The sequence below is a fragment of the Leucopleurus acutus genome (assembly GCF_964270905.1).
Source record: "Leucopleurus acutus genome assembly, chromosome: 1".
Taxonomy (NCBI): Eukaryota; Metazoa; Chordata; class Mammalia; order Artiodactyla; family Delphinidae; genus Leucopleurus; species Leucopleurus acutus.
In genome coordinates, this window is record NC_139142.1 from 132,976,356 (window position 1) to 133,001,014 (window position 24,659).

At 49.0% G+C, this 24,659-nt stretch overlaps 1 protein-coding gene across 2 annotated transcripts in view; it reads right to left on the minus strand.

The window, feature by feature from the left end:
• DAPK2 (death associated protein kinase 2) overlaps positions 1-23,983 on the minus strand; it is a 119,178-nt gene extending 95,195 nt beyond the window's left edge. For both annotated transcript variants that reach the window (XM_082850523.1, XM_082850522.1), the window contains exons 1-2: positions 23,896-23,983; positions 18,030-18,127 (exon numbers count right to left, since the gene is read on the minus strand). In XM_082850523.1, coding sequence (XP_082706649.1) covers positions 18,030-18,106 — 77 coding nt within the window. In that variant the 5' untranslated portion in view covers positions 18,107-18,127; positions 23,896-23,983. The remainder of the gene's footprint in view (positions 1-18,029; positions 18,128-23,895) is intronic.
• Positions 23,984-24,659: the final 676 nt, after the last annotated feature.

The window sequence follows — 24,659 nt, forward strand, 5'->3', positions numbered from 1 at the left end:
AGAAAGGAAGGAAGATGAGAGAGAAGGCGCTCAGAAGGAGGAAAAGAACATGTCATTAAAAGGCTTGGATGTGGAATCTAAAAAATGACACAAATGAACTTATTTACAAAACAGAAACAGACTCACAGACTTAGAAAACAAACTTATGGTTACCAAAGGGGAAAGGTGGAGGTTGGGATTAACATAAACACACTACTAAACGTAAAAGAGATAACTAATAAGGACCTGTTGTATAGCACAGGGAACTCTACTCAATACTCTGTAATGACCTATATGGGAAAAGAATATAAAAAGGAGTGGATATATGTATATGTATAACTGATTCACTTTTCTGTACACCTGAAACTAACACAACATTGTAAATCAACTATACTCCAATAAAAATTTTTTTAAAAAGGCTTGGACAATCTTGGCAATGCTATAGTCTTCTGGGCAATCTCACAGAGAGAAAAGAAATGTACAACACTGTTATTGTTAAATGAGCACCTGCAGTTATTAACATTTGAATAGTTTTAAGTTTTGAGAAGCCCACGCACCGAAGAGTAGCCCCCGCTCGCTGCAACTAGAGAAAGCAATGAAGACCCAATGCAGCCAAAAATAAATTAATTAATTAATAATAAATTAATAAATTAAATCTAAAAAAAAGAAAAGGGTCATGGGAGGTGGCCCAGTGAGGACAATGACAAATGACTCTTTCCAAACTTCCCAGGGTATCTGCCAGAATTTTTCTGGCAGAAGAGATGGGAGACTCACTGCAGGAACCAGTGTGAATCCTCACCATCACTTTACCTTCTATTTTAGGGGCTGCCACCCTGATTTGCTAATCTTTCTACAAGGGTTTACTGAGTCCTTTCTTTCTGTGTGAAGGATACAAGTCAGTGAAGCCTCCATCCTTCCCTTGAGAAGCTTCCAGGTCCTCATCCCCTCACATTCTTTTTTTTTTTTTTTTTTTTGGCGGTACGTGGGCCTCTCACTGTTGTGGCCTCTCCCGTTGCGGAGCACAGGCTCCGGACGCACAGGCTCAGCAGCCATGGCTCATGGGCCCAGCCGCTCCGCGGCATGTGGGATCTTCCCGGACCGGGGCACAAACCCTTGTCCCCTGCATTGACAGGCGGACTCCCAACCACTACGCCACCAGGGAAGCCCCCCTCACATTCTTTATAGCGATTCACTCCTCACTGGGCCACCTCCCACGACCCTTTCCTTTTTTCTTTTTGTAATTAATTAACTTATTTATTTTTGGCTGCACTGGGTCTTCGCTGCTGCGCGAGGGCTTTCTCTAGTTGCGGCGAGCAGGGGCTACTCTTCGTTGCGGTGCGCAGGCTTCTCATTGCAGTGGCTTCTCTTGTTGCGGAGCACGGGCTCTAGGCATGCGGGCTTCAGTAGTTGTGGCACGTGGGCTCGGTAGTTGTGGCTTGTGGGTTCTAGAGCGCAGGCTCAGTAGTTGTGGCGCACAGGCTTAGTTGCTCCACGGCATGTGGGATCTTCCCGGACCGGGGATCGAACCCGTGTCCCCTGCATCGGCAGGTGGATTCTTAACCACTGCGCCACCAGGGAAGTCCCCCATGACCCTTTTCCCCATTCAATCCCATTAACCTTTCTTCCAGCTTAAAACCAGTATGAAGTCCAAACTCCTGAGCATGAAATACTTAAAAAGCAATTTGTCCTATATGACATAAGAAATACATGTTTAAAGTTTTTTTAAGAAAATACAGACAGTATAAGTAAAAGACAATTAAATCAACCGTAGTCCTAACTTCCCCTCATTCTTCCCACCTCCCCTCACTGTGATCAATACCAACACTAGTAAAACTTTAATGGCAGCTTAGACTTTTGTCCATCCCCTCCTTGCTACTCCAGGCTCACGCACTGCTTCCCTATCAGAACACGTCATCCAGTTTCCGGGGGACCCACTCTCACAAACACACCTTGCGTTTTCCTGTCTATTTGGGAGGTTCAGGTCCACCTAGTCCTAGAATGCCCACACTCACTGCTCGGCCTATTCAAATCCCACCCATCCTTCAGTGCCTCACTTAGCTCTCACCTCCCAAAACCTGTTCTGACTGTGCCAGTCCATGGAGGTAGCCACGTTCTGAACTAGTATCACATAGATTGTCTGGAACGTTCTTTTGGCTGCACTATGTTCTGACAGCTCTTGAATTGCTGCTGAGGTTATTTGTTTGTTTGTTTATGTGCCCCTGCAACCTCTCTTTAAGCTCCTAGAAGGTATAAACTACATCTCTGCACTCACTCCCCTCTCCGCCCCTCCCTATGCCCATCAAAGCATCTCCTACCCAATAGATGTTTGATGGGTATTTCATAGCCTCATGACATTTTAGAGCTGAGGGGGGAAATGGAACTGAGAACCGGAGAGGAAGAGAAACTTCCTTAAGGTCACAGTGCAAAGGCAGAATAGAGACCCCGGGAGCCAACTGAAACCAGAACTCATTCGAACATTTATTGTGTACCTACTATGTGCCTATCACTGGGTAAGGCACTGGGAGATAAAAGAGAATGACCTCCAGATCCTATGATTGGAAAGCTCACTGGACTGCAAGCTGCTTTAGGGTGGCTTTTTGTTAAGGGGCGATGCCAGAGACGGCGGGAACAGACTCAAAGGCAAATAATGACGACTAGGGAATCCACAACGTGCTGTAGGTACGTAGAACAGGTGTACCCAACCCCGCCTGCAGTCAACATGCCTGCAGTAGTCAGGACAGGCCTCTGTAAGGAAGCAGAACTTGGGCATGGTAGAACTGGAGCAGGGCTCTGGGCATGGGTGAGACACAGATAACACAGGGAAGGCATGCAACCTAGGCTCTTTGAGGAAAAGGCGGTCACTGGAAGGATACACACAGGAAGAGAAAGTGAACCTAGAAGCCACAAAGGAATTAGCTCGTGGAATCACTGCATCTTCTGTGGCAGCCCCATTCCCTCCTCACTGTGCATCAAGTCTCAGAGAGAGGCCATCTAATTGGCTTTTGGCTCATATATCACTGGTCCTAGTGGGCAGAGCTTTTTCAGCCCAGCCATCTCATAGGACACCAAATAGCCAATGAATGGGTCACTCTTGGGTCAAGTGACCATCCCTGTTCCAGTCAGGGGGCCACCCCTGCACAAGAGCCAGCCCAGCTCCACTCTATGGGGCAGGGGGCTGTGAGGGGCTCAGGGCGGAAAAGGAAAGAGGGTAGTTTTAGCAAGAAAGGGATATCAGGTATGGCAGACACCATGCACAAGATGGGGGTGAGTGGGAATCCCAGCAGGGGTCTTTGTGAGCGAACACAGAGGTAAAATTAACATGGCCCACCGCGACAGAGGATAATAGACTTGCTCAATCAGGGAAGCAAGGCGTAAACCGACAGCTCTGGGAGCTTACTTTGTGTCTCAAGTACCATTTTGAAGAAGTGATCTTGGATCCAGGTGTACAGTCTACACAAATTGGGACACTTTAAAAAATATGGATGCCAGAGCGCCACCCCAGACCTTCTAAATCTGAATCCCTGGCATGTATACACGTGTGTTTGTTTTAAACCTCCTCTGATTCATATATACTACCCAAGATGACAATCACTGTGCTACATGTTTCGCTCATCATCTCATTCAATCCTCTAGAGTCAGGAGAGATGGAGGTTCAAATCCTGGCCTGATAAGGTAGGTGGTATGTTCTCAATTTCACAGATGAGAAAACCAAGGCTCAGAGAGGTGAAGTAACTTACCCAAGGTAACACAGGCAGTGAGTAGTAAAACTGGGATTCGTACCTAGGTTTAATACCTGAGCCTGAGAGACAAATTCTTGACTGTGTATTGGAGAGGGGTGGATCAGCTGCCCCAGGGATGGTCCAGCTGCAGAACTTCCTGGATGGTAACAACACTGGGAACCAGGGGAATTGGGGTGGCAGTTGGTGGAGCCAAACCGGCTTAGCCAGGGCCTGGCAGTGCTTCCTGACCAGCAGAAAGCTGAAATCTCAGAGGCATGTGTGGACCCCAGGAAGGCTCTTACATCAGGGCTCAGCTGAAACATCAGAAAGAATTTCACAATTCCAAACTCTGGAAACGCTGCTGATTTAGCTGGGTCCAAAGGTGTCTTATACAATCTCTTTCTCTAAGAAATCTTTTCAAGATTGCTACTTGGATCCGTGTTTACAAACCCCTGTGGACACCAGCCTTATCTCCACTCCACCTGGCCACCCTGCTCTCAAGGGTAGGGCTGGGTCTTTGTGCCTCCGTTTCCATATCTGTAAAATGGGGACGGTGACTTCCTCCCCACCCACCTACTCCAATGTGGAGGCTCATGATCAAATGAGGTAACAGAGGAGAAGCAGCCCAACCCAGCTCCTCCCTATGAGCTCTTCAAAACAACTGACCGCTGGGCTTTTAGCATCACCTTGTCCGTATCTTCAACCATTTGCTGGGTACTTCCCACATGCCAGGCTATGCCCCTTGGATCTGTGCTAGGAATGGGAAAAGAATCACTTTGAAAGCTGCTCAGAACTGTTACTGGTAATAAGGAAGGCAAAAGACTCCGAAATGGGGTGGAGGTGGGGTGGAGGGATGGTCAGAGATGGCTTTTAGCATGGGAAAAACTTTAAAGGATCTTTGGTTCTGGAAAAGAGAGGCCCAGGGTCCTTTCAGGGAGAGGCTGTAACAAGGACCTAAACTTCCTATATGTGAAAGAATAGGGGGTCTCTTTGGGGAGGTAAGTATAAGGATGGTAGCAGATCTCGGGCCTGTGGAGGGGTCCTGGAAGGCCTCAGTATCATGGCAGATGGCAGGAGTCAGGGGAGCGGAGGTATCTATTACCCCACTTGAAGTTGTTTCCTTCTCTGTGCAGAAATTCCTCTCACTACCCGAAACTCAGTTTATCCTGCAAGCAGCCTCAGTGGCAAGGGAGGCACTCAGAAACGGGCCTGAGTCCGTGCCTGAGACAGGGTCACAGAGGGAGCGCTGCCTTGTCTCGAAGGAGAAAGAGGTCCTGAGTCCAAGGACCTAAGGCAACAAGGAGGATGTGAGCCCTCCCTGGGGAGACCCAGAAATGCTCAGTCAGGAACAGGACTTCCTGTTGTCCTGGAATGGAATGCTCATTATTCTTATTTGGACATTAAAGGAGGGGACCCCAGAAGGCTGGAAAACAACCCTGTGAGAAATGGGACCATCTTAGCACAAAGAAACGGAGCCTATGAGCGTGAAGCTGCCCCAGGTCCAGCGGCCCACAGTAGCAGAGCCGGGATCACACCTGGGCCCGGTGGCTGCAGCAGCCGGAGTAGTCACCACCAGGCTAGGGCTCATCAGGCTGCTGCCCCGAGCTCGTCCTCCTGCTGGGGCCTTCAGCTGCCTTTCCCCCTCTGCCCCGTCTCCCTGTCTCCTCCAAGACACCAGTAGGAGCGTTTGCCTCCCAGGACCCTACTGCAGCCCCTGAGCAGCCAAGTTCTCCTCTTTAGCTGGTGGGCCCTGGGCCCAGGGTGCCAAATAAACCTCACCCCCAGGAGGGAAGGATAATTCATCACCCTCCAGGCCCTGTGGCCAGGCCACCAAGGACCAGCAGCTCAAGATTCAAGATTAGGGCACTGAGGTCTCAGGCTTAGATGCAGGCAGCCAGGGGGTGGGCGTGGGCAGGGGAGCAGTATCAGCCGTGGAAATGGATTAAACAAGGACAACTGGGCTCTCAGCAGATTCCCCAATAAACCACTAAACAACCGTATCCACCTCCTCCCCTGTTCTCTGGAGGGGAGCCCAGGGTCACAGGCAGAAAGAAAAATCTTGGGCAGCTTGGTACCCCCCCCCCCCCACCAAAGAGCACTGGGCCGGGAGTCAGAAGTCATGGGTTTAAATCCCAGCTGTGACACTTCCCTCGGCAAGTTAGTTAAGTTCTCCCAGCTTCAGCTTCCTTATCTGCAAAGTGGGAGAAACGCCGGCCACCCCGTAGGGCTGCAAGAGGGTTAAACTAGGTAACAGCCCATGACCAGTGCAGGGCCAGGTTTAGAGAGGATGCACAATCCCTAATACCCAGACCTCCCTTCCCGTCTTCCACCCCAGCACTCCCTGCAGGACAGGACAGACTGACATGAACAGTGGTTTTGAAACTGGACTTCTCGGAGGTTCCTCACGGGCTATGTGAGACGGAGGGCAGGGAAGGGGCGCAGGTGGACCGCTGCTCACCTCTTCTTCCTCCTTTTACATAACTGCACCTCACTTTGATCTGTTTCTATCCTGTCCCCCACCCCAGAATAAGTCACTTTTTTAAAGTTTTGCTGCTTAACTAGTAAACCATACTGGAAGTAGATCAGGAGTAGACACGTTTTTTCCACAAAGAGTCAGATGGTAAATACTTTAGGCATTGAGAGCCATGAAGTAAAATCCAGGATATTATTATTTATTATTAGTAGTAGTATTAGTAGTAGTAGTATTTTTGGCCCTGCACCACGTGGGATCCCAATTCCCCGACCCAGGATCAAATCTGCACCTCCTCAACTGGAAGCACAGAGTAGGTACTCACATAACAAAGGAGAAAACTAAATTTCCACAAAATTTTAACTGATGAAACTCAAAATATAATAAGAATTGCATTTGTCTTATTCTGTTTTGTTTGTTTTTGGTAATACATGTCTGCCATGAGAAGAATGGAATTGCAGGGGCGGATAACAGTTTGCTTAATTGGGGTCCAAAGTTAGTGTTCCAACCATCAAATCTATTGCAACTGGTCATCCATAAAACCCATTCTTTCAGTGTCTGTGACCACCTAGAGGGGTGGGAAAAGGAGGGTGGGAGGGACGCTCAAGAGGGAGGGGATATGGGGATATATGTATACGTATAGCTGATTAACTTTGTTACACAGCAGAAACTAACACAACATTGTAAAGCAATTATACTCCAATAAAGTTAAAAAAAACACACACACACTTTGTAAAAAAAAAAAAAAAAATTCTTAGCTCCAGGGCCATTGAAAGTAGGTGGTATTGACTGTAGGGCTATAGTTTCCCATCCCCTGGACTAGACAATGTCAGAGCCCTTGCAGGTTAAAGTTCTTGGGCTTTAAAGCCTGTTGAAGGCTGCTCTGGGGGCTAGAGCAATCTCCAGAAGAGAGACTCTGAAGGCTGCAGCATCTCCTCTGTGGGAGACTCTGGAGGGCTTCACATGGCCTCCCACCTGCACTGCCAGAGCCCTGGTGCTTTACTGAAGCTGAGGTGATGGGTACCTAAGGCCCTAACTCCCACCACTGGCCGCGGCTCTTACCCCTCACCTTGGTCTCCCCAGCAAGGGAGAATACAGGGAAACCAAGCTCTCGCCTTCGCCCTCAAAACACACTTCTCCCCAAGCAACCCCTCTCCCAATAGCACCTCACAGAAAACCTTCTTATAGAACCATTCCAGGGAATTCCCTGGTGGTCCAGTGGTTAGGACTCTGGGCTGTCACTGCTGAGGGCCCAGTTTCAATCCCTTGTCTGGGAACTAAAATCCCACAAGCCACGTGGCCAAAAAACCCCCACAACATTCCAGCCAGCTTCTAAAAGTAGAGACAAAGAAGTGGAACCCTTTGCCAGAGTTCTGGGGTCCCCCAAAGACCTTGAATCCCCTCTACCTCTCGGGGGAGGAAGGCAACACCATCCGTCTACAGGAAGACCTCTGCCTCCAGTCCTGATGGGGCCTCATTTTCATCACTTATAAAATGGGAATGATTATACTTGCCTTACCTGCCTTGTGTTGCTATCAGAACTTCAAAATATCTACGAAAATGCAACAGAAACACCATGAAAAAAGGTAAAGTAGCACAGAGAACAAGATTTGGAATTAAGGGAGAAGCACAGAAGACTTCAACCACTTTGCATTTCTCCACAGTGAAAACATTAAGGTATCTTTACAAAACTCTTGAACTATGCAAAAATAATGAAAGGGTATTGGCAAAGCCATAAGGAAATAAGCACATGCTGGTGACCTGGTAAACTGGTTCAGTATTTCTAGTTTCAATCATTACACAAATCAGCCATAACCTCTGACCTTGTATTCCACCTCTGAGAATACACTGGCAGAAATAATGCAGAGAGAGGAAATTAACAAATATGTTCACAGAAACACTTATTTTTAGTAGTGAGAAACAATAGGGAAAGTTTGTAAATTGGGGATGTTTATATAGCAGATTATTATGAGGTTAATGAAAACATACGGACTGTATCTATTTGTTTTAAAAGGCCAGTATTCTTCAAAAATATCTTGTCATGAAAGTCAAAGGAAGGCTGAGGAACTGTTTCAGATTAAAGGAGACTAAAGTTATATGACAAGGAGATGCAATATATGATCTTCACTGGATCCTGTTTAGCAGGGAGAGAAACTGCTAGTTGGGGGACTTCCCTGGTGGTACAGTGGTTAAGACTCCAAGCTTCCAATACAAGGGGCCCAGGTTCAATCCCTGGTCGGGGAACTAGATCCTACATGCATGCCAAAACTAAGAGTTCGCATGCTGCAATTAAGGAGCCCGCCTGCTGCAACTAAGACCCGGCACAACCAAATAAATAAATAAAATATTTTAAATAAATATATAAATAAAAAACACTAGCTGGGGAGTGGGAGGTACAAACAGTTGGGTGTAAGATAGGCTACAACGATGTATTATACAACACGGGGAACATATCCAATATTTTGTAATAACTGTAAATGGAGTTTAACCTTTTAAAATTGTATAAAATTTTAAAAAAATTTTTTTAAAGAACACTAATGGGAAAATTGACAAAATTGGAACAAGAATGATAGCTTAGATAAAAATATTGTATCAGAGTGAAATGTCCTGAATTTGAAAGTTGTACTGTGGTTATGAAAGAGAATGCCCGTGTCCTTAGGAGATGCATAATGAAGCATTGAGGAAAAAGAGGCATAGTGTCCGCAACCAACTCCCAAATGGCTCGGAAACAATAATAGGTAAGTAGGTAGGTAGATAGGTAGATAGACAGACAAAAAGAAAGAAGGAAAGGAAAGAAGAAACTGAAGGAAAGAAAAAGGGGGAAGAAAGGCAGGAGGAGAAGGAGAAAGTGGGGAAGGAGGGAGACAGCAAGGGAGGAGGTGACACAATGTTAAAACCTGGTATGTCTATTTGGGAGGATCAAGTCCACCTATTCCTAGAATAGGATATACAGGAGTTCCTGTATATAAAGGATATACAGGAGTTCTGTTATTCTGAAAATGTTGCTATTAAATTTGAAATTATTTTGAAACAAAAATATTTTTAGGTTATACGGACTCTGGATACATGGAAAGGTATACATAAAACAATGTTGAGTCAAAAAACAACACAATGCAAAATGTACAGGCTGGCGATATATAAGTAGAAAGGAAAGTGTGTCCCGTAGATACAGGTATATAACGGTTTCAATTATCCTCACATAGGACCTCCCTCTCGCTCTTACAATTTTCATAATGCAAACTGAGCTCAATGAGACCGCTACCTCGGGGCAAGCGGTTTGCACCATGTGCCAGCTTCTGACTGAAGCATGTGCAATGCAGCCACTTTGTTTGAGTGGCTTTGTGCTTTGTTTGCCTGACAATGGGTGATAAAGGCGCCTCCCTCCTTCCTCCAGGGCCTCTGTCATCCAGGGCCCCTGCAGTCGCCTGTCCTCCTGGCAGCCCCCTCCCTTCAACCCTCTCCACGCGCCCTCTTGCCCAAGCCCGGGCCTGCTGCTTCTCAGTCTTTGGCAGAACCCTGACCTTGAGGTGGTTACGTGCCATCTCCAGGATTACACCGTGAGGAGCTGCCCCGCACAGGGTGACAGCTTCCTCCGCTGAACAACTGGCACATGTTTGGGGGTCCCCCTATTAGCTTGTGGCCTGTTCCAACGTCTCATTTCATTAGCTTTGGAGGAGAGTACCCCTGTGCCACAACTGAGCCCTAATCTCTTCTAGGGTAAGGCCTGAGCCCTAAGTCTCCTCTATCCATCACGGTGCCAAGCACACAGTGGGTGCCTGGGAAGAGTCTCTGGACTGTGACAATGAGTACAGACGTGCACTTACACATCCACACATGCTCACTCACGTTTTGGAAACCACTGGCTTGTCTGGGGCGCAGCTGTGGCCCAAAAGACCTCCTTGCCACTAACACCAAGCTGAGGGCTTCCTGGGCCTGGCACAGACAAGCTCGGTGTTAGCAGTCAGACAGCTTTTTTGGCATGAGTGACCAGCCGCCACTGTAAAACTTCTCTGAGCCTCAGTTTTCACAACTGTGAAGTGGGAATGTGATCCAGCTCATATTGTTCCAGAAGATGGGAAGTACTCGGCACAGATACTGACATGAGGGCAGAAGATTCTTAACTTAGGTCGGTCACTTTCACTTTCCGGCAGCAGGAAATATAAGCATGTGTGTGATCAGACAAGCACGAGAATCCCAGCCCAGGGAGGCAAACAGGGCTCTGGCTAGAGAAGGTTCTGGCTTTTATTTCTGACTTTCTCTGAGATTTGCTGTGTTGCACGAAGTGGAATTTCCCACTTGCCTTCTCCTTGATAAGGTAGGTGGTCTGTATTTCTTGAGCCAGTTACCTAACATTTTGGAGACTGAATTTCTTCATGTGTAAAATGGGAATAGCAGCTGCTTCACAAGGTGCTACCAGGATTAAATACAATAATGTGTGTCCACTACTATATATAAAATAAACAACAAGGACCTACTGTATAGCACAGGGAACTATATTCAATATCTTATAATAACCTATAATGGAAAAGAATCTGAAAAAGAATATATATATATATATATATATATATATATAGCTAAAATCACTTTCCTGTATACCTGAAACTAACACAACATTGTAAATCAACTATACTTCAATTAAAAAAAAAAAGAAAGAGTAATGGGGACTTCCCTGGCAGTCCAGTGGTTAAGACTTTGCACTTCCACTGCAGGGAGCCTGGGTTCGATCCCTGGTCGGGGAACTAAGATCCTGCATGCTGCGCGCGGCAGCCAAAAAAAAAAAAAAAAGAGTAAGAAGAAAAAAACAATGTGTGTCCAGGAAATGGAGTGTGTTTTGTTTCTCACTTTGTGTTTGGGGAATCCTGGACGTTCGTGCATTCCAAGGCCTATGGGAGCTGGGGGCTTGGCTGAGTTTTTGGAACCAAGGCAGGTTCCAAACAGCTCTGCAGTTAACTGTGGTGTCTGTGGGAGTTGAGCGCTTATCAAGCGTAAAAGGCCTGGGCTGGACTATTGGGGTTGTGGCAGGGTGGAGGGTGTGGGGGGGAGGTGGATAGGGGCAGAAAATGAATGGATAAAAGATAAAGTACGCAGGAGCCCAGCATGGAGGACCCTGGGTCCAGCAGGGAAGATGACCAGGTGAACCTTCTGTGTAACATGAGGTATGATGACATTAGCACTTAATAGAGGTGTGGGTCCAGAATAAGAGGTAATACAGTCCATAGAGGGGGTGTGGTAGAGGGGGTAGGTGTAGAGGGAGTGGGTCATGGCAGGCTTTGCCAGGAGAGATGGCATTTGATCCTGACCTTGAGGGAAAAGTTTAATTTTTCCAAGAGTGAGAGAAGAGCGAGAGCAAAGAGAAGTCACAGAAGATTTGGGGACCTCTGGCCTCTGTCCCAGTGCTGCCGTGATGCTCAAAATAGGAGAGCAGTTGCGGACCTGCCTTCAAAGAGTTGACAGGCCAGCACAAACAAATGTGAGATAGGCCTAATCTCATCACCGGTCATCCCAGGGCCTGAGAATTTCTCCTGCTCCCCTTGGTCTAGGCAACCTGCCCCCAGGAGCTTAGCACTTGGGGGAATGTTAACTCTGAGCACATGCAGGCCTCAAGCAGACACAAAAGAGGAGAGGCTGTGTGGGCATGAGAAATAGCCATAGATAGATTAGAAGGTAAGACTCAGAAATAAAAACAGTTGCTAGGTTAAGGCTCCTAATCTTTTGTTGGCTTAAACTGCCTTCTTAAATGTTTTATTTAAAAAAAAAAACTTTCCTCCAAAGTAAGTCTCATAGATCTATATACTGTAAAAAGATATTCAATGTATTTCATTAAGTGAGAAAAGCAAGTTGTAGATTGTTCTGGTCGTATGATCCCATCTGGGTCTACATTCACACTTGCTTTACTTAGACTAAGTTCTGAAGGGCAACAGAAGACAATTATCATCAAAGTCTACCTGTGGATGTGAGACTTAGAGGGAGGACAGAGGGAGTTCTACTCTAACTGTTCATAAGTTTAGGACATATGCCATGCATTACTTCTACAATAAAAATTTTTTTTTTAATTTGAAAAGAAATAATAAAACCCCCTTCGCCTCCGAGTTCATCTTGGAAACGCTTTTTCCCAAGGACAGAGACAGGTAAATCCAAACACCTATTATTATTGTTTTCTATAGAGCTTTGTGGCTAGACGGGGCTATAGAGCCCAGCCTGGGTACACCTGAGCTCTATACATTTCCTGGAGGTTTTTTGTTTCTCTCCCAAAAGAAGTTGCTCTGGCTAAGCTGCATGTGCGGTGATCTTAACCGCAGAGGACCCCATTGGGAGACTCAGGTCTGGCAGGCAGCTGTCCCAAGGAATTCCTCAGCCTGTTTAGGAAGGGTGAGGCTTGAGAGCAGTGGCTCCTTCCACGGCCCAAGGCTCCTATCCCCATAAAAGGGGATTCTGCAGGTTAAGTGCCTAGCAGTGTGCCTTGCACGTGTGAGCCTCCTATACGTAGCAGGGCTTCTGGCCGCTATCTTCACCAGGGGAGCTGGGGAGGTTATGATGGGATGTGTGGGGTAATGAATGGTGAGATAGGCTCCCTGAGAGAGGTGAGGGCTGTGGATAAAAGTTGAATTTACATATAGAGAGGTGTTCCTCTGTTTAAACCAGCACAGTGTAGTTGAAAAGCTTCTTTAAGTTTCAGCTCCTGGATTGCTGGCTCTGTGACTTTGGACAAATCACCTCCCTTCTCTGGGCCTCACTTTTCTTGTCTATAAAATGGAGATCTGGACTAAATTCTTGTTGAGATCCAGTTCAACAGTAATATTTTATGATTTTATGTTCATCTAATAATTTAAAAATCTAAGTGAAGTAATGTAGGTATAGGAAAAAAGAAACCACTGATCATTATATGCTGCTTACATTAAATTACCTTGTACCCTTAGACACACAGTAGTCATCATTGGGCCTATCCACCAGCACCCTTCCCCAGGGAACATCAATCCTTCCCAAATGCTTACCTTTCTGACTCTGACCCTCCTACCCTACCCTTAAGGTCAAAGAAAAAAGACTACCCTACGATATATTCTCCCCCACTCCCCAAAAGCAGTAAAATTAAAGAGAAAAATAAGTTTGTGCTTTGTGGGTCCTTATGGTGTGGTAGCCAGAGCCCTAGAGTAGGAGTCAGACCACCAGTGCCCACCCTGATCTATCACCTGTTCACCGTGTGACCTTGGACAAGTCACTTCCCCTCTCTGGTCTTAGCTTCATCTATAAAATGAGGGGTTAGATGGGTTTCTCTTTATGAGCCTTGCTCTGCCCTACAGTGGCTACCCAGGCTGGGAGAGGCCAGAAGCTGCAGGCCAGCATTTCTCCAACTGTTCCCAGAAACAGCTGACAACCTCCAGCATCCCCAGCAGGCTGGGGCCGAAATGTGAGCCAGAAAATCAGGTGAGAGGCGCGGGGCCAGGTGGGCCCCAGCCGTGCCCAAGACTCTCAGGCCAGGGCATGATGTCCACATCCAAAGCTGGATTCTGCAGCTTTTCTCACAGATGTTCTCTTATTTGTAGGATAAGGACATACAAGGCCTCCAAAGGCATCAGAAACATGCCCTTTGGGGACCAGACCAGGGCAGGGAGTGGACTTAAAGATTCCTTGTTTGTTAATGTATAGTTTTAGTTCAGATACAATATACTTGCAAGCAAATGTACATATACAAGTATGGCTTAACATACTTTCAGGAAATTAATACATCAGTGAAACAGGTACCCAGATCAAGAAATAGAACAATACCTGTCCCCCAGAAATCCCTCTCATGCCCCCTTTCAGTCACTAGTCCCTCAAGAATAACCACTGTTCTGATTTCTAGCACCAGGGATTCATTTTGCCTGTCTTGAATTTGACACAGATGGAATTATTCCGTATGGGCTCTTTTGAATCTGGTTCCCTTCGTTCAGCATGATGTTTGTGTGAGCTCCATCTGTCATTACAGGTGAAAAAAGGAAAAGTGACTCTCACTCATTTTCATTTTTGCATAGTAAGGACTTGAGGAGGAGCTAAAGTCAATGAGACAGCCCTGAGTCTAGGGGAGGGTGCTCACGGACAGCCGAGGAAGCAGGTTTACATAAAGCTCCTCCCAAACGTAAGAACAACCCCTCCTGCTGTTCCTCCTGCAGAGACCCACACTGTCCTGCTGGGAGGCTCTAGAAGTGGGAGACGGGGCCTTGACATCCAAACTTACTTCAAAGGCCAGAAGCTCTTGTTCACTGAACACCTCCCCTGTGCCCAGCTCTGTGAGGGACACCGCAGACTCAGCATCCCATTTAATCCCCACAACCACGAGGTAGCTACTCTTATTATTCCTATCTTACAGGTAAAAACTACTCAGGCTCAGAGAGGTCAAGTAAGTTGTCCTAAGGTTGCACAGCTAGGAAAGGGACCCAGACCTCAAACTGTGTGTCCCCAAAGGCCAAATCTCTCCACCAGTCTGTGTTGGCAGAGAGCTCGCAGGCTGGGTCTGGCCTCCTGCTATATATCCAACCTCATCTAGCACTGCTTGCCCCCAGCTCACGTTCCACGGCCACACTGGCCTCCTGACAGCAGCTCAGGTCCCAGGCTCTCCCCACCTCGGGGCCTGCATCCATGCTGCTTCCCCTGCCTGCGCATTTACCCTCAGCCACTTCCTCAGAGCAGCCTCCCCAGCCACCCAGGGCAAACTGCATCCCCTATTCTCTCTCAGAGCATCCCTCTCTCTCCTCTCATAGCCCATCACACGCTCTATAGTGACTTGTCCTTTTGTGATCCCTCAATCACTTGTTCCCAATGGAACACAAGCTGCAAGAGGACAGGAACGTCGATTTTGTTCGTCGCTGCCTCGGACCACGCCTGGCACGAGGTACACCCCAACAGTGTGTTACGTGAAGAAAAGAGAGGAGGAGAGACAGATAGCACTGCCCCTTCTGAAGTTCAGCAGTCATCTGAAGGCAGCTCTAGTTCCAGCCTGTTTATGGCCCCCGGCAAGACTCTTCCCCTCTCTGAGGCTCAGTTTCCTCAACTGTCCGATGAGGGTCTTGGAAGAAAGACCTCTAAAGGCCTTCCAGCTCATCGGACCTCTAGACCAGCGGTCCCCAACCTTTTTGGCACCAGGGACCGTTTTCGTGGAAGACGATTTTTCCACGGACGGGGAGGGGGGATGGCTCAGGCGGTAATGAGAGCGATGGGGAGCCGCAGACGAAGCTTTGCTCACTTGCCTGCCACTCACCTCCTGCTGTGCGGCCCGGTTCCTAACAGGCTGTGGACCGGTACCAGGGGTTGGGGACCCCTGCCCTAGACCACAAATCCTAGGACGACAAGCCATTCCAAAGGCCTCAGACCTTTGCTGCCTCTTACTCACCCTATGTCCAGCCAGCACCTTAGAACCTTACAAAAGTTGCAGGTACCGGGGGGCGGAGGGGAGGTTCCTCCAAGGCTCCCCAGGCTGTGAGGTACCTGGGGCCTTCACACCCTGTTGTAGATGGAGGACCCCAGAGCATGAGGTCTCTTCCAGTTCTAATAGCTCTGAGGTATGGAATGGGGGAGAGACAGGACTAAGAAGGAATAACAGATGAATTCCACGGGAAACGTCTACTTCCTTCTTCAGAGCCCAAGCCCCCCCCCCCAATTCCTGACTTCTCAGCTCACAGCCCACCCGACATAATCCCATCCAACGCTGCCCTTGTTATGTGCACAGCTGCCCCTACAGCCAGGCTGGAGCTCCAGGAGGGCAAAGACTCCCCGTGTCATGCTCATCTCTGTACCCAGGACACTTAGCACAGACCCTTACACACAGGACATGGCCAACATGGGGCCATCGAATCAAAAGCCACTGTTAGGGCCTGCCAGGGTCTGTGGCTAAGGGTGCCACTTTGCCCCCGGCATCACCAAGTTCAGGAGAAGCGCCCGAGGCGAAGAGACCCTCACTTCTCGCTCAGAGGCAGAGTCCAGCTGACCACCCTCCAGCCTCTTCCCAGCCCTTCACAGGCCCCGGATTGCCAGTGGCAATGGCCCAGACAGAAGGCTGAGGAATCTCCCCCTCTGGGACACTCTGGGACTCTGCAGACACTTGCTTCTTGACCCATCCAGTCAAGCAGGACAAGCACTCCTTAAACTTGAAGAAACCGCACTTTCTTTTTTCTGGCCTCACCACGCGGCTTGCAGGATCTTAGTTCTTAGTTCCCTGACCAGGGATTGAACCCGGCCCGGCAGTGAAAGCACCGAATCCTAACCACTGGATCACCAGGGAATTCCCATAACTGCACTTTCCATTCTTCTCTGAGTAAGGCTCCTCTGGCTTTGAAGTCCTTTCTAGTTTTTTTTGTTTAATAAAAGTACCCAGTGACCCAACTTCTAGCTATCTATCTTAAGGAAACAGTCAAAAACAGGATCAGAAATGTCTGTTAAGGGATGTTCACTATAGCTTTAGCAATGAAAATTTTAAAAAAATAAATGGAAACTGCATATTTTTAACAGTAGGGGAAATGGCTGAATAATTGGGGCATGCATATACAAGGGAATATAAAATTGCATTTAAAATATTTAATGACATGAGCAAACCTGTATGATACATTAAGATGTAATATTTAAAACTGTATTAAAACACTAACCTATAAATTCAGTGTGCTTAAAATAAAAGGAAATAAATATATACATATATTTGCAAAAAATAAACAAAAGAGAAGAAAAGAAAGTAAGAGAATTAGTCCTGACACAGGAGCTCTTTAAAGGGAAAGGCTCCCGTTGTGCAACATGGATACAGTGAAGGTCCTGAACCCCCAGATTTTTACTCTGCTGGGTGTGTGGAGGGGCTGGGCCGGGTGTACTGCAAGTATGTGTGAGTGTGCAAGAACCATGTGCACTGGAAAGAGCATGACAGGTGTGCAGGCACAGACTGGACTGGCCAGACGTTGGCCATGTCACTTGCTGGCTGAGCAACTTGGGGCAACTTGCTTAAGCTCATTGGACCACAGTTTCCTCAAGAAAAATAAGAGTAAAAATAATTCCCATTTCATGAATTGTTGTGAGATTCAAACTCCAAGATTGGTGTTCTGTAATCATTAAAATACCACCTGAATACTAGCAGTTGTTACAAATGAGAGGCAAGAAGAGAGCTTCAGAAAATCATTTCTCTCCAGACAGTAACTACTTTCAGATCTGAGTTTACTCCTGTCTGTGTTGTGGGTTTAGCAAACCTGAAAATGCACCCAATAACTCAGATCTGAAGAACCTTCACAACTAGGCTCATGTGGCTTGTCACTCAATCTAAAGCCATTTTCAGGAGGATGATTTCACCTCCCATTCAGGCTCTGAGCTTACAGAACAAAATCCTGAGAGTTGTGGAGGGACTTCCTTGGTGGTCCAGTAGTTAAGAGTTCATGCTCCCAATGCAGGAGGCCCGGGTTCAATCCCTGGTCAGGGAACTAGATCCCACATGCTGCAACTAAGAGCCCACGTGCCGCAACTAAGACCCAGCACAGCTAAATAAATAAATAAACATTAAAAAAAAAACAACACCTGGGAGCCACGGAGAATCCCAAGTGGGATTCGGAGAAGAAAACCAACAGGTCATATCTCAGTCCAGAGCCTGGGGAGGATTTTGGGAGCAAAGTAACAGATACAACAAGAATCATTTAGATTTGCCGTTAACTGTCAGCCAGGTTATACTGAAGACACAGAACTCAGCAATCCTAGTCCTTTCTGCTGGCAAGTCTCCATTTCCAGAGAGATGATTCCTTGCAGAGGCACCCATGAAGATGAATAAACCTCAGGACTGTTTTTAAAGCTTCCCACGAGTCCTGTGACAAGCCCATGACCTACAAGATCTACTGACCAGTACACCTCTCACAGCCACTTACCTCCCCAGCTCCTCCCCGATGTCATAAAAGTCCTCCACCTTCTCCTGCTTGAACGTCTCCATGTTTGGGCTCCTCATTGAGGCCTAGAGCGTACAGCCCTGAAACATGAAAAAACCTGAGGTTAGGACAGACGTGTCAATTGGTACCAGCCTGAATCTAGGCCCAAAAGTAATTGGCTGCCTGGGAGCTAATAATTTAAAGATAACCCACAGCCCTCATTCCTCAAGAACAGCCTTGATCAAGCCTTTCCTCACCTGTGACCAATGATGTACCATTCTTATTTGATTTATATTAATCACATTTGTTAAGGAGACAAAAATAGCCCTCCTCACTTCTTCAGATCTGCTCTGAACAAGTTCAGAGAAACAGGACCATGGGCAACTTCGGCAATTTGTTCTCATGAAATTCAGGTCTACTGAGAAAAGAGGCAGCTGTGATGCAGGAAAAACAGAACTCGTTTTTGAGTCAGAAGTTCCAGGTTCAAGTCCCACAGTTGCCTACGTCATTTAAACTGCAGTCTTAACTTCCTCATCTGTAAAAGGGATTAGTACTGTAAACACCACTGCAAATCAGGATATTAATTTTATAAACCACAAAATGCAGTAGAAAGGTAAGGGATGTGCATGACCTCAGCTCCTACAGGCGCTGTGCCAGCCAACTTGGAGTCTGAACTGATTTCAAACTCTCTCACTCATCACCCTAAGGGAAAGATGTCTGGGAGTGGTGTGACAAATTACAGTGGGCACCAGGAGTTAGGAGCCTGAGGTTCTAGGTGCAATTTTGTCCACAACTAGTTCTATGGCCTCATCTCTTGTCAGCGGGAGGAGGCTGTTTCCTCATCTGTAAAATGGAGCTAACTCTGCCCACCCAGGGCACCTTAATGAGAACCACAGGACTACTCTGAACCATGCAGAGCACCCACCACTCCACCAGAAGAGATGGTCTGCATCCTCCCTTGGGATCCTCCTGCCCTAAGGAGCTCACCCATTCCTGGGACAGCCACATGCCACCCTGGACAGCACCCTGAGGACAGGGCCCAGGACACAGCCTGCACATCACAAAGATAAAACCAGCTACCTGTGGATGCATCTTTCAAGAGTCATTAGCAAAGGCCTCTCGGAGCTCCTTTTGGCTAGTGCTGGCAGCTTTTCTTCTGCCTGGCAATCAGAGACCAACCACGGCCGGGCCCCATGAACCCCCAAAAGACTGTTTTCACCAGGCTGTGTGGAGGCACCATTACCTAAGGGCACGTCTCATCAGTGCCAAGTGGCTGAAGCTGTTCTAACTCTCAGGTGATGTATACATTTCACCCTCTTTCCTCCACCTCTGCCTCCTACAAACCAGAGCTCTGGTACCAACACGCCACCTGCCTCCCTCCCTTCCATCGAGTCACACACATCCCTGAAGACCTCCAGGCAGAGCTGGCCTGGCTCCCAGGCCTTACTCTCAGGGTCACCTGCCAACCTCCTGCCTGTGCATCACACATCCTCCTCCCTGCTTGGTCTTTACTCCATGCTCATCCAGGGCCTGGCAAGCATGGAATCCTGAGAAAAGCAGGCTCCAGGATCCCCGGTTCTAGGCTAATCTGGGTGTATATTAGCCATGTGACCCATAGCACGTTGGCACCCTCTCTGGGATTCAATCCCCCTCCTCTGTAAACTGGGGTGATCACGTCTATATCACATACTTCACACATCCACGTGAGGATCCATTGTGATAAGGACATAAACTGCTGGGCAGATAAGAACGATGATTATTATTGTTATTTGACTCATTCCAGGCCATTGTTTGTGTTTCTGCTTCCCATAGCCATTGAGGCACCAATTCTGTTCCCTTCTGAGGAAAAGGTACTGGGATTCTCCTGGCAAGTTTGGCTTGATCAGAGTCAGAAGTTTGGCCCCCTTTGCCCCCAACCCCCATTCCTGGCAAACCTCCTGAGGCTAGCACTGAGGGGGGGGGGCGGCAGGACTGCTATCTATCGTCTTCTTTTTGCTGAAAAAATACTTCCAAATAAACCATCTGGGTCAGATCCTGGGGGTGGAGGTGACAGTAGCTACTAATTTCCCACAGCTAGATGGAAGCAGAAAACTCCAAAAAAATTCTGTTGGCAGATACCCTGAGAATGGTCCCAGGAACAGCTAGGATCCTCCATTTGGCAAGAGGCCAGCTGCATTGGCTATCGGGAGCTGAGCTGGATTTGAAGAAGCCCCACCTCCCCAGAAAACAATGAGCCCCTGCCTTGTGCTCCACATCCTCCACATCTGGTCTGCTCCAAGACCAGAACTTGGGGGCCAGGGGAGTCCCCTAAGCTCAAACCAGGCCCACCAGTTTGGCCTCAACTCACCATTTCAGCATAGCCCCCTCCCCCATAAATCCTATATTACAGGCAAAAGTAGACCTTTCCCATTCCCCCAAAACTTTCACCCCTGCCACACCCAAGCTCAAGTTGGGCCCTTTTCAGGGGGTTGGGGGGGGGCACCTGGAAAGCCCTCCTAGCAAAACTGTTCCCTTCCCACAAAGCCAGGCTCAAATGCTACCATCTCTATGAGCCTCCATGACCCTTTTTCTTGCCAAAACAGATTAAAACTCTCTTCCTCTTTAAATTCCCAGAGAGTGCTCTTTACACATGTTTAGGGTTAGAGCTTATCACGTTCTGGCTTATTTCATAATCTATGTCAATGTGTAACCCAGAGGGAGAGAGTACAGGTTCCACAGGCACAGAGGCCTGGGTTCATATCCCGGCTCTGCCACTTACTAGCAAACAGCACAAGACAACTTTTCTGGGCTTCAAATTACTTACCTAGGAAATAAGTCTAGACAATGCCTAGTGTTAGTGAATATCTGGAGAACTCTCAAAACTGCTAGGGAGAGTAGACACTGGGACTGCTTTGGAAAACTATTGGTCAGTTTCTACGGACGTACCTAAGAGAAACACATGCGGATGTTTTCCAAAATGGTCCACGTAAGAACGTTCACAGCAGCACTGTCAGTAATCACTAAAAATTGGAAACAACCAAATGGCCATCGACAGAAGAATGGATAAATAAATTGAGTTATACCCATCCAATGAAATTATTATACAACAATGAGAAAAAGTGAACTACTGCTCCCTGCAACAATGTGGACGAGACTCACAAACATAATGTTGAATGAGAAAAGCCAGACACAAAAGACGACAGACTGTGTGATTCCCTCTAGGTAAAACAAATCCATGGCGCTAGAAGTCGTAATAGTTGTTACGCCTCAGTCAGGGGTTGTGCCTGGAAGGGGACACAGGGAGGTTTCTGGGTGCTGACAATGCTGCTTCTTGATGGTATGTACAGTTATTTTGTATGCAATCAAAATTTTACATAATTAAGACACGAGTCTGATATCTACTGGACAAATGAGATAACATATGTAAAGTGTTTTTCACAGTCCTTGGACGTTTCCAACAAATGTGAGTTCCCTCCCTCCTGCCTGTTGTCTTGGAGCCTCACGAGGGCAGGAGTTGTGACATTCTCACCTCTGTCCCCTTGCGGTAGCTGGTACACAGCAGGCACTCCATGAATGTTGGCTGATGTAAATTTAGTGCCCCAGCTGTCTTTCTCAAGGCTGCCGCTCAGAAAGCTCATCCGGTAGAAGCAGCTGATAACAACTCAAAGCCCCTTCATAACGTCCCTCCCCAAGATGAATCCGCATTTTACCAGTTTAGAGACATGAAACCAAAGGGGAGACATCCTGAGGTGGAATTACAGTCACCAGCTAGAACCCGGAGAAGGACACAGAGATACAGGCATCTTTCTGGCCCTGAAAAGATGAAACCACATGGCAGAGGGCACAGCTACAACTTTTGGCCAGGGGCACAGGCCATCCATCGGCTCCAGACATTCCAAGGTTGAGGCCCATCTTAATGCCTACATTTCTCTTAATGGAATCTCTAGAATTCACATTCCTGCCCCCCAACCCTAATACTAGGCAAGATTTCCTAAAACCTCACAGAAAGAGATCTGTAAGAACATCTAGGGGATTTTTAGACTCTGCTCAGGAGCCACCAGCATGAGGAAGGGGAGCCAGAGAAGTTCCACTTTATCTACCCTATATGTTGGGGTTCCGAGTGAGAATTCATGGGTGGGAGGAGTTTGAAAACCACTGCTGTCTGGTCAAACCCACTTGTTTTACAAGAGGAGGAAACTGAGATCCAGATGGGGGGAAGGACTTGCTAAAAGCCACACAGCTAGCCCACTCCAGCTGCTCTTCCCCCAGCTTCTGTTGACAGTACCCTCAACCCTCCAATGGTGGCACGAGGGTTACGAAGTCGGTGGCCTCCTGAGGGACAACCTGGGAGGAGGCCTCCAGGGCTGGAGGATCATCCCATAAGGAAGTTTCAACCCTACTAAGCCCCTCCCCCATGGGCCCCAGCTCACCCTGCTGAACTCTCAGAGATCCTCACCCAGTGCAAGTCTGTGAAATGGGACCATGATTGCCCCCTCACACCCCCCCCATCACATTCAGGAGGAGGCTGCCAACAGAAGGGAGGGGCATCCAGCATTACAGTGGCCCTCCATGCATTGGAGGCTTTGACCCACCCTGATCTCTGATGAGGAAGCTGGGGCTCTGAGATCAGCCACCTGCCTGAGCTGACGTGAGAAAACTATCTTCCTGGTAAAGGTCCAGCTCCGCTGGGCAGCCTGCTTGGTCACCCCCCACATCTAACAACCAGGGAGGCCTTAGGGAGAGGGTCAGCGTCAGTTCAGGTCTTCTTCCTGCCAGTGGGAAGCTCACCCCAAACCAGCACACACCCACTCAAATCCACACACCCCTGCACCCCCTGCCCAAGCCTCTCCCAAAGCTGCCGAATGGGGCCACTTCAGGTGCTAAAAACACATCTTGGGAGATGGGTGGTGTGGGGAAGAACAGGACTCCGGAGGAAATCGTGAAGAGGCCAACGTACCAGCACCCCTCAGTCACCAGGGCTCTCCCAGGAATACCTTACACAGAGGCAGCTGAGAAATACAATGTCAGAAACCACAGCAGAGGTCCCCAGCTGCCCTCCACCGGATTCTTGAGTACAAGGTGTCGGGGGCCGCCCGCCCCCAGCGACCTTCCCACCTGCCAGTGAGGCAGCAGCTATGCATCCTCTCTTCCAGTGTGCACTCCTAACCTACCACCTGCCTGGCCTCAACGCTTACGGCCCTGGGCCTCCTCTCCCTCCCAAAGTGAGAAGCCTAATTTCCACCTTGCAGAGTTACAGTGAGGATCAGGCAGACCCACACATGCCATGAGACATCCACAATGCCTGAACCATAGTCGCGTGAACCGTTGACAACACCCTCCTATGCTGTCGAAACCCCAGCCTGCCGCAGACCAACTGGCTGCCCCCCTGCCCACCCTAACTCTGCCCCAGCCCAGGCTCCCGACTGGGACCACAGCTTCATTCTGCCACAGAGAAAGCTGACTGGGTACGGAGCACCCTCCTCGCATCACCTCTTCGCAAGAGGGCGAGAAGGAGGTATGCGAAGCAGATGATGCTGAAAAGATCTGGGCCTTCTCCTCCCGTAAATCTGGGGCCCTCCCCCGCGTCAAGGGGTCCTAACTTGATGGAAGTCTGTCTCCCGTCCTCCCTAGGCGCCAGGTCTGCCAGCCGCTCCCAGCCGGTTCCTCGGGTCAAAGTGCCAGACTTCGGAGCGAGCCCTTGGGGCCCAGCGGGCAGTCCCTGAGGTCCAGGGCCGGCCAGAGCACCCAAAGCCAAGGCCGGCCATACCCGGGGGGGCGGCGTCAGGGACCGGGCCGCTGACTTGCCCCGGAGCAATTTGCCCCCGCTAGCCCCAGCCCCAAGCCGCGCGCCCTGTCCCGCCCGTCGAGCCCGCAGACGGGCGCTACTCACGGCGGGAGGCTGCGCGGCGCCGGGCGTGGAGGCGCGGTAGGCACGGGGAGCGCGCCCGGGCGCGCTGCTCTCTGCTCTGCTCTGCTCCGCTCCGCTCCCTGCGCGGTGGGCGCCCGCCTGCCCGCAGAGCCGCGGAGGAGCCGAGAGGGCGGGGCGGCCGGTCCCGTCCCAGGCGCCGGCTGGAGGCGCACCCGGAGGCCCGAGACGGCGCTCGGAGCGCCCCCTACCGGGAGTTCCCTCAGGACAGCCCCCGGGTGAGGGCCGAGAGCCTCCCTACCAGGTCGGAGCTTGCACCTCCTGGCCCCTGAGGTTGCCAGGAGAGGGGGCGAGAGCCAGTGGCAAGACCTGGCGTCTTCACGGGCTCTGCTGCTTACATGATGTGTGGCTGGACAGGTCGGCTAACCTCTCCAAGCCTAATCTGGAAACTAATTTAAATGAGCTGATACACTGGATATAGCCTGGCATGATCACTCAGAAAGTGGTATCTCCTTGTCCCCCGCTTCCACCATGAAAGAGGAATTCCCACCAGGGAATATGCCCCTTCCTCCCTCCCAGTCAGAGTGCTCCGACAACGGACAGATTCTTCTGGAAACCTCACCATCCACGGTTCACAGTGGGGTGGGGGCCGAGAGGGGGAGGGACACTTCCCTCCTCACCACCCCACCCCATCCCCTCATCCCCACCCCCACTTGGGAGCAGCCTGGCTTCCGTGCCCCCAGCCCTGCCTGGCACGTTGGTGAAGCCCCACATCACCCCACATCATC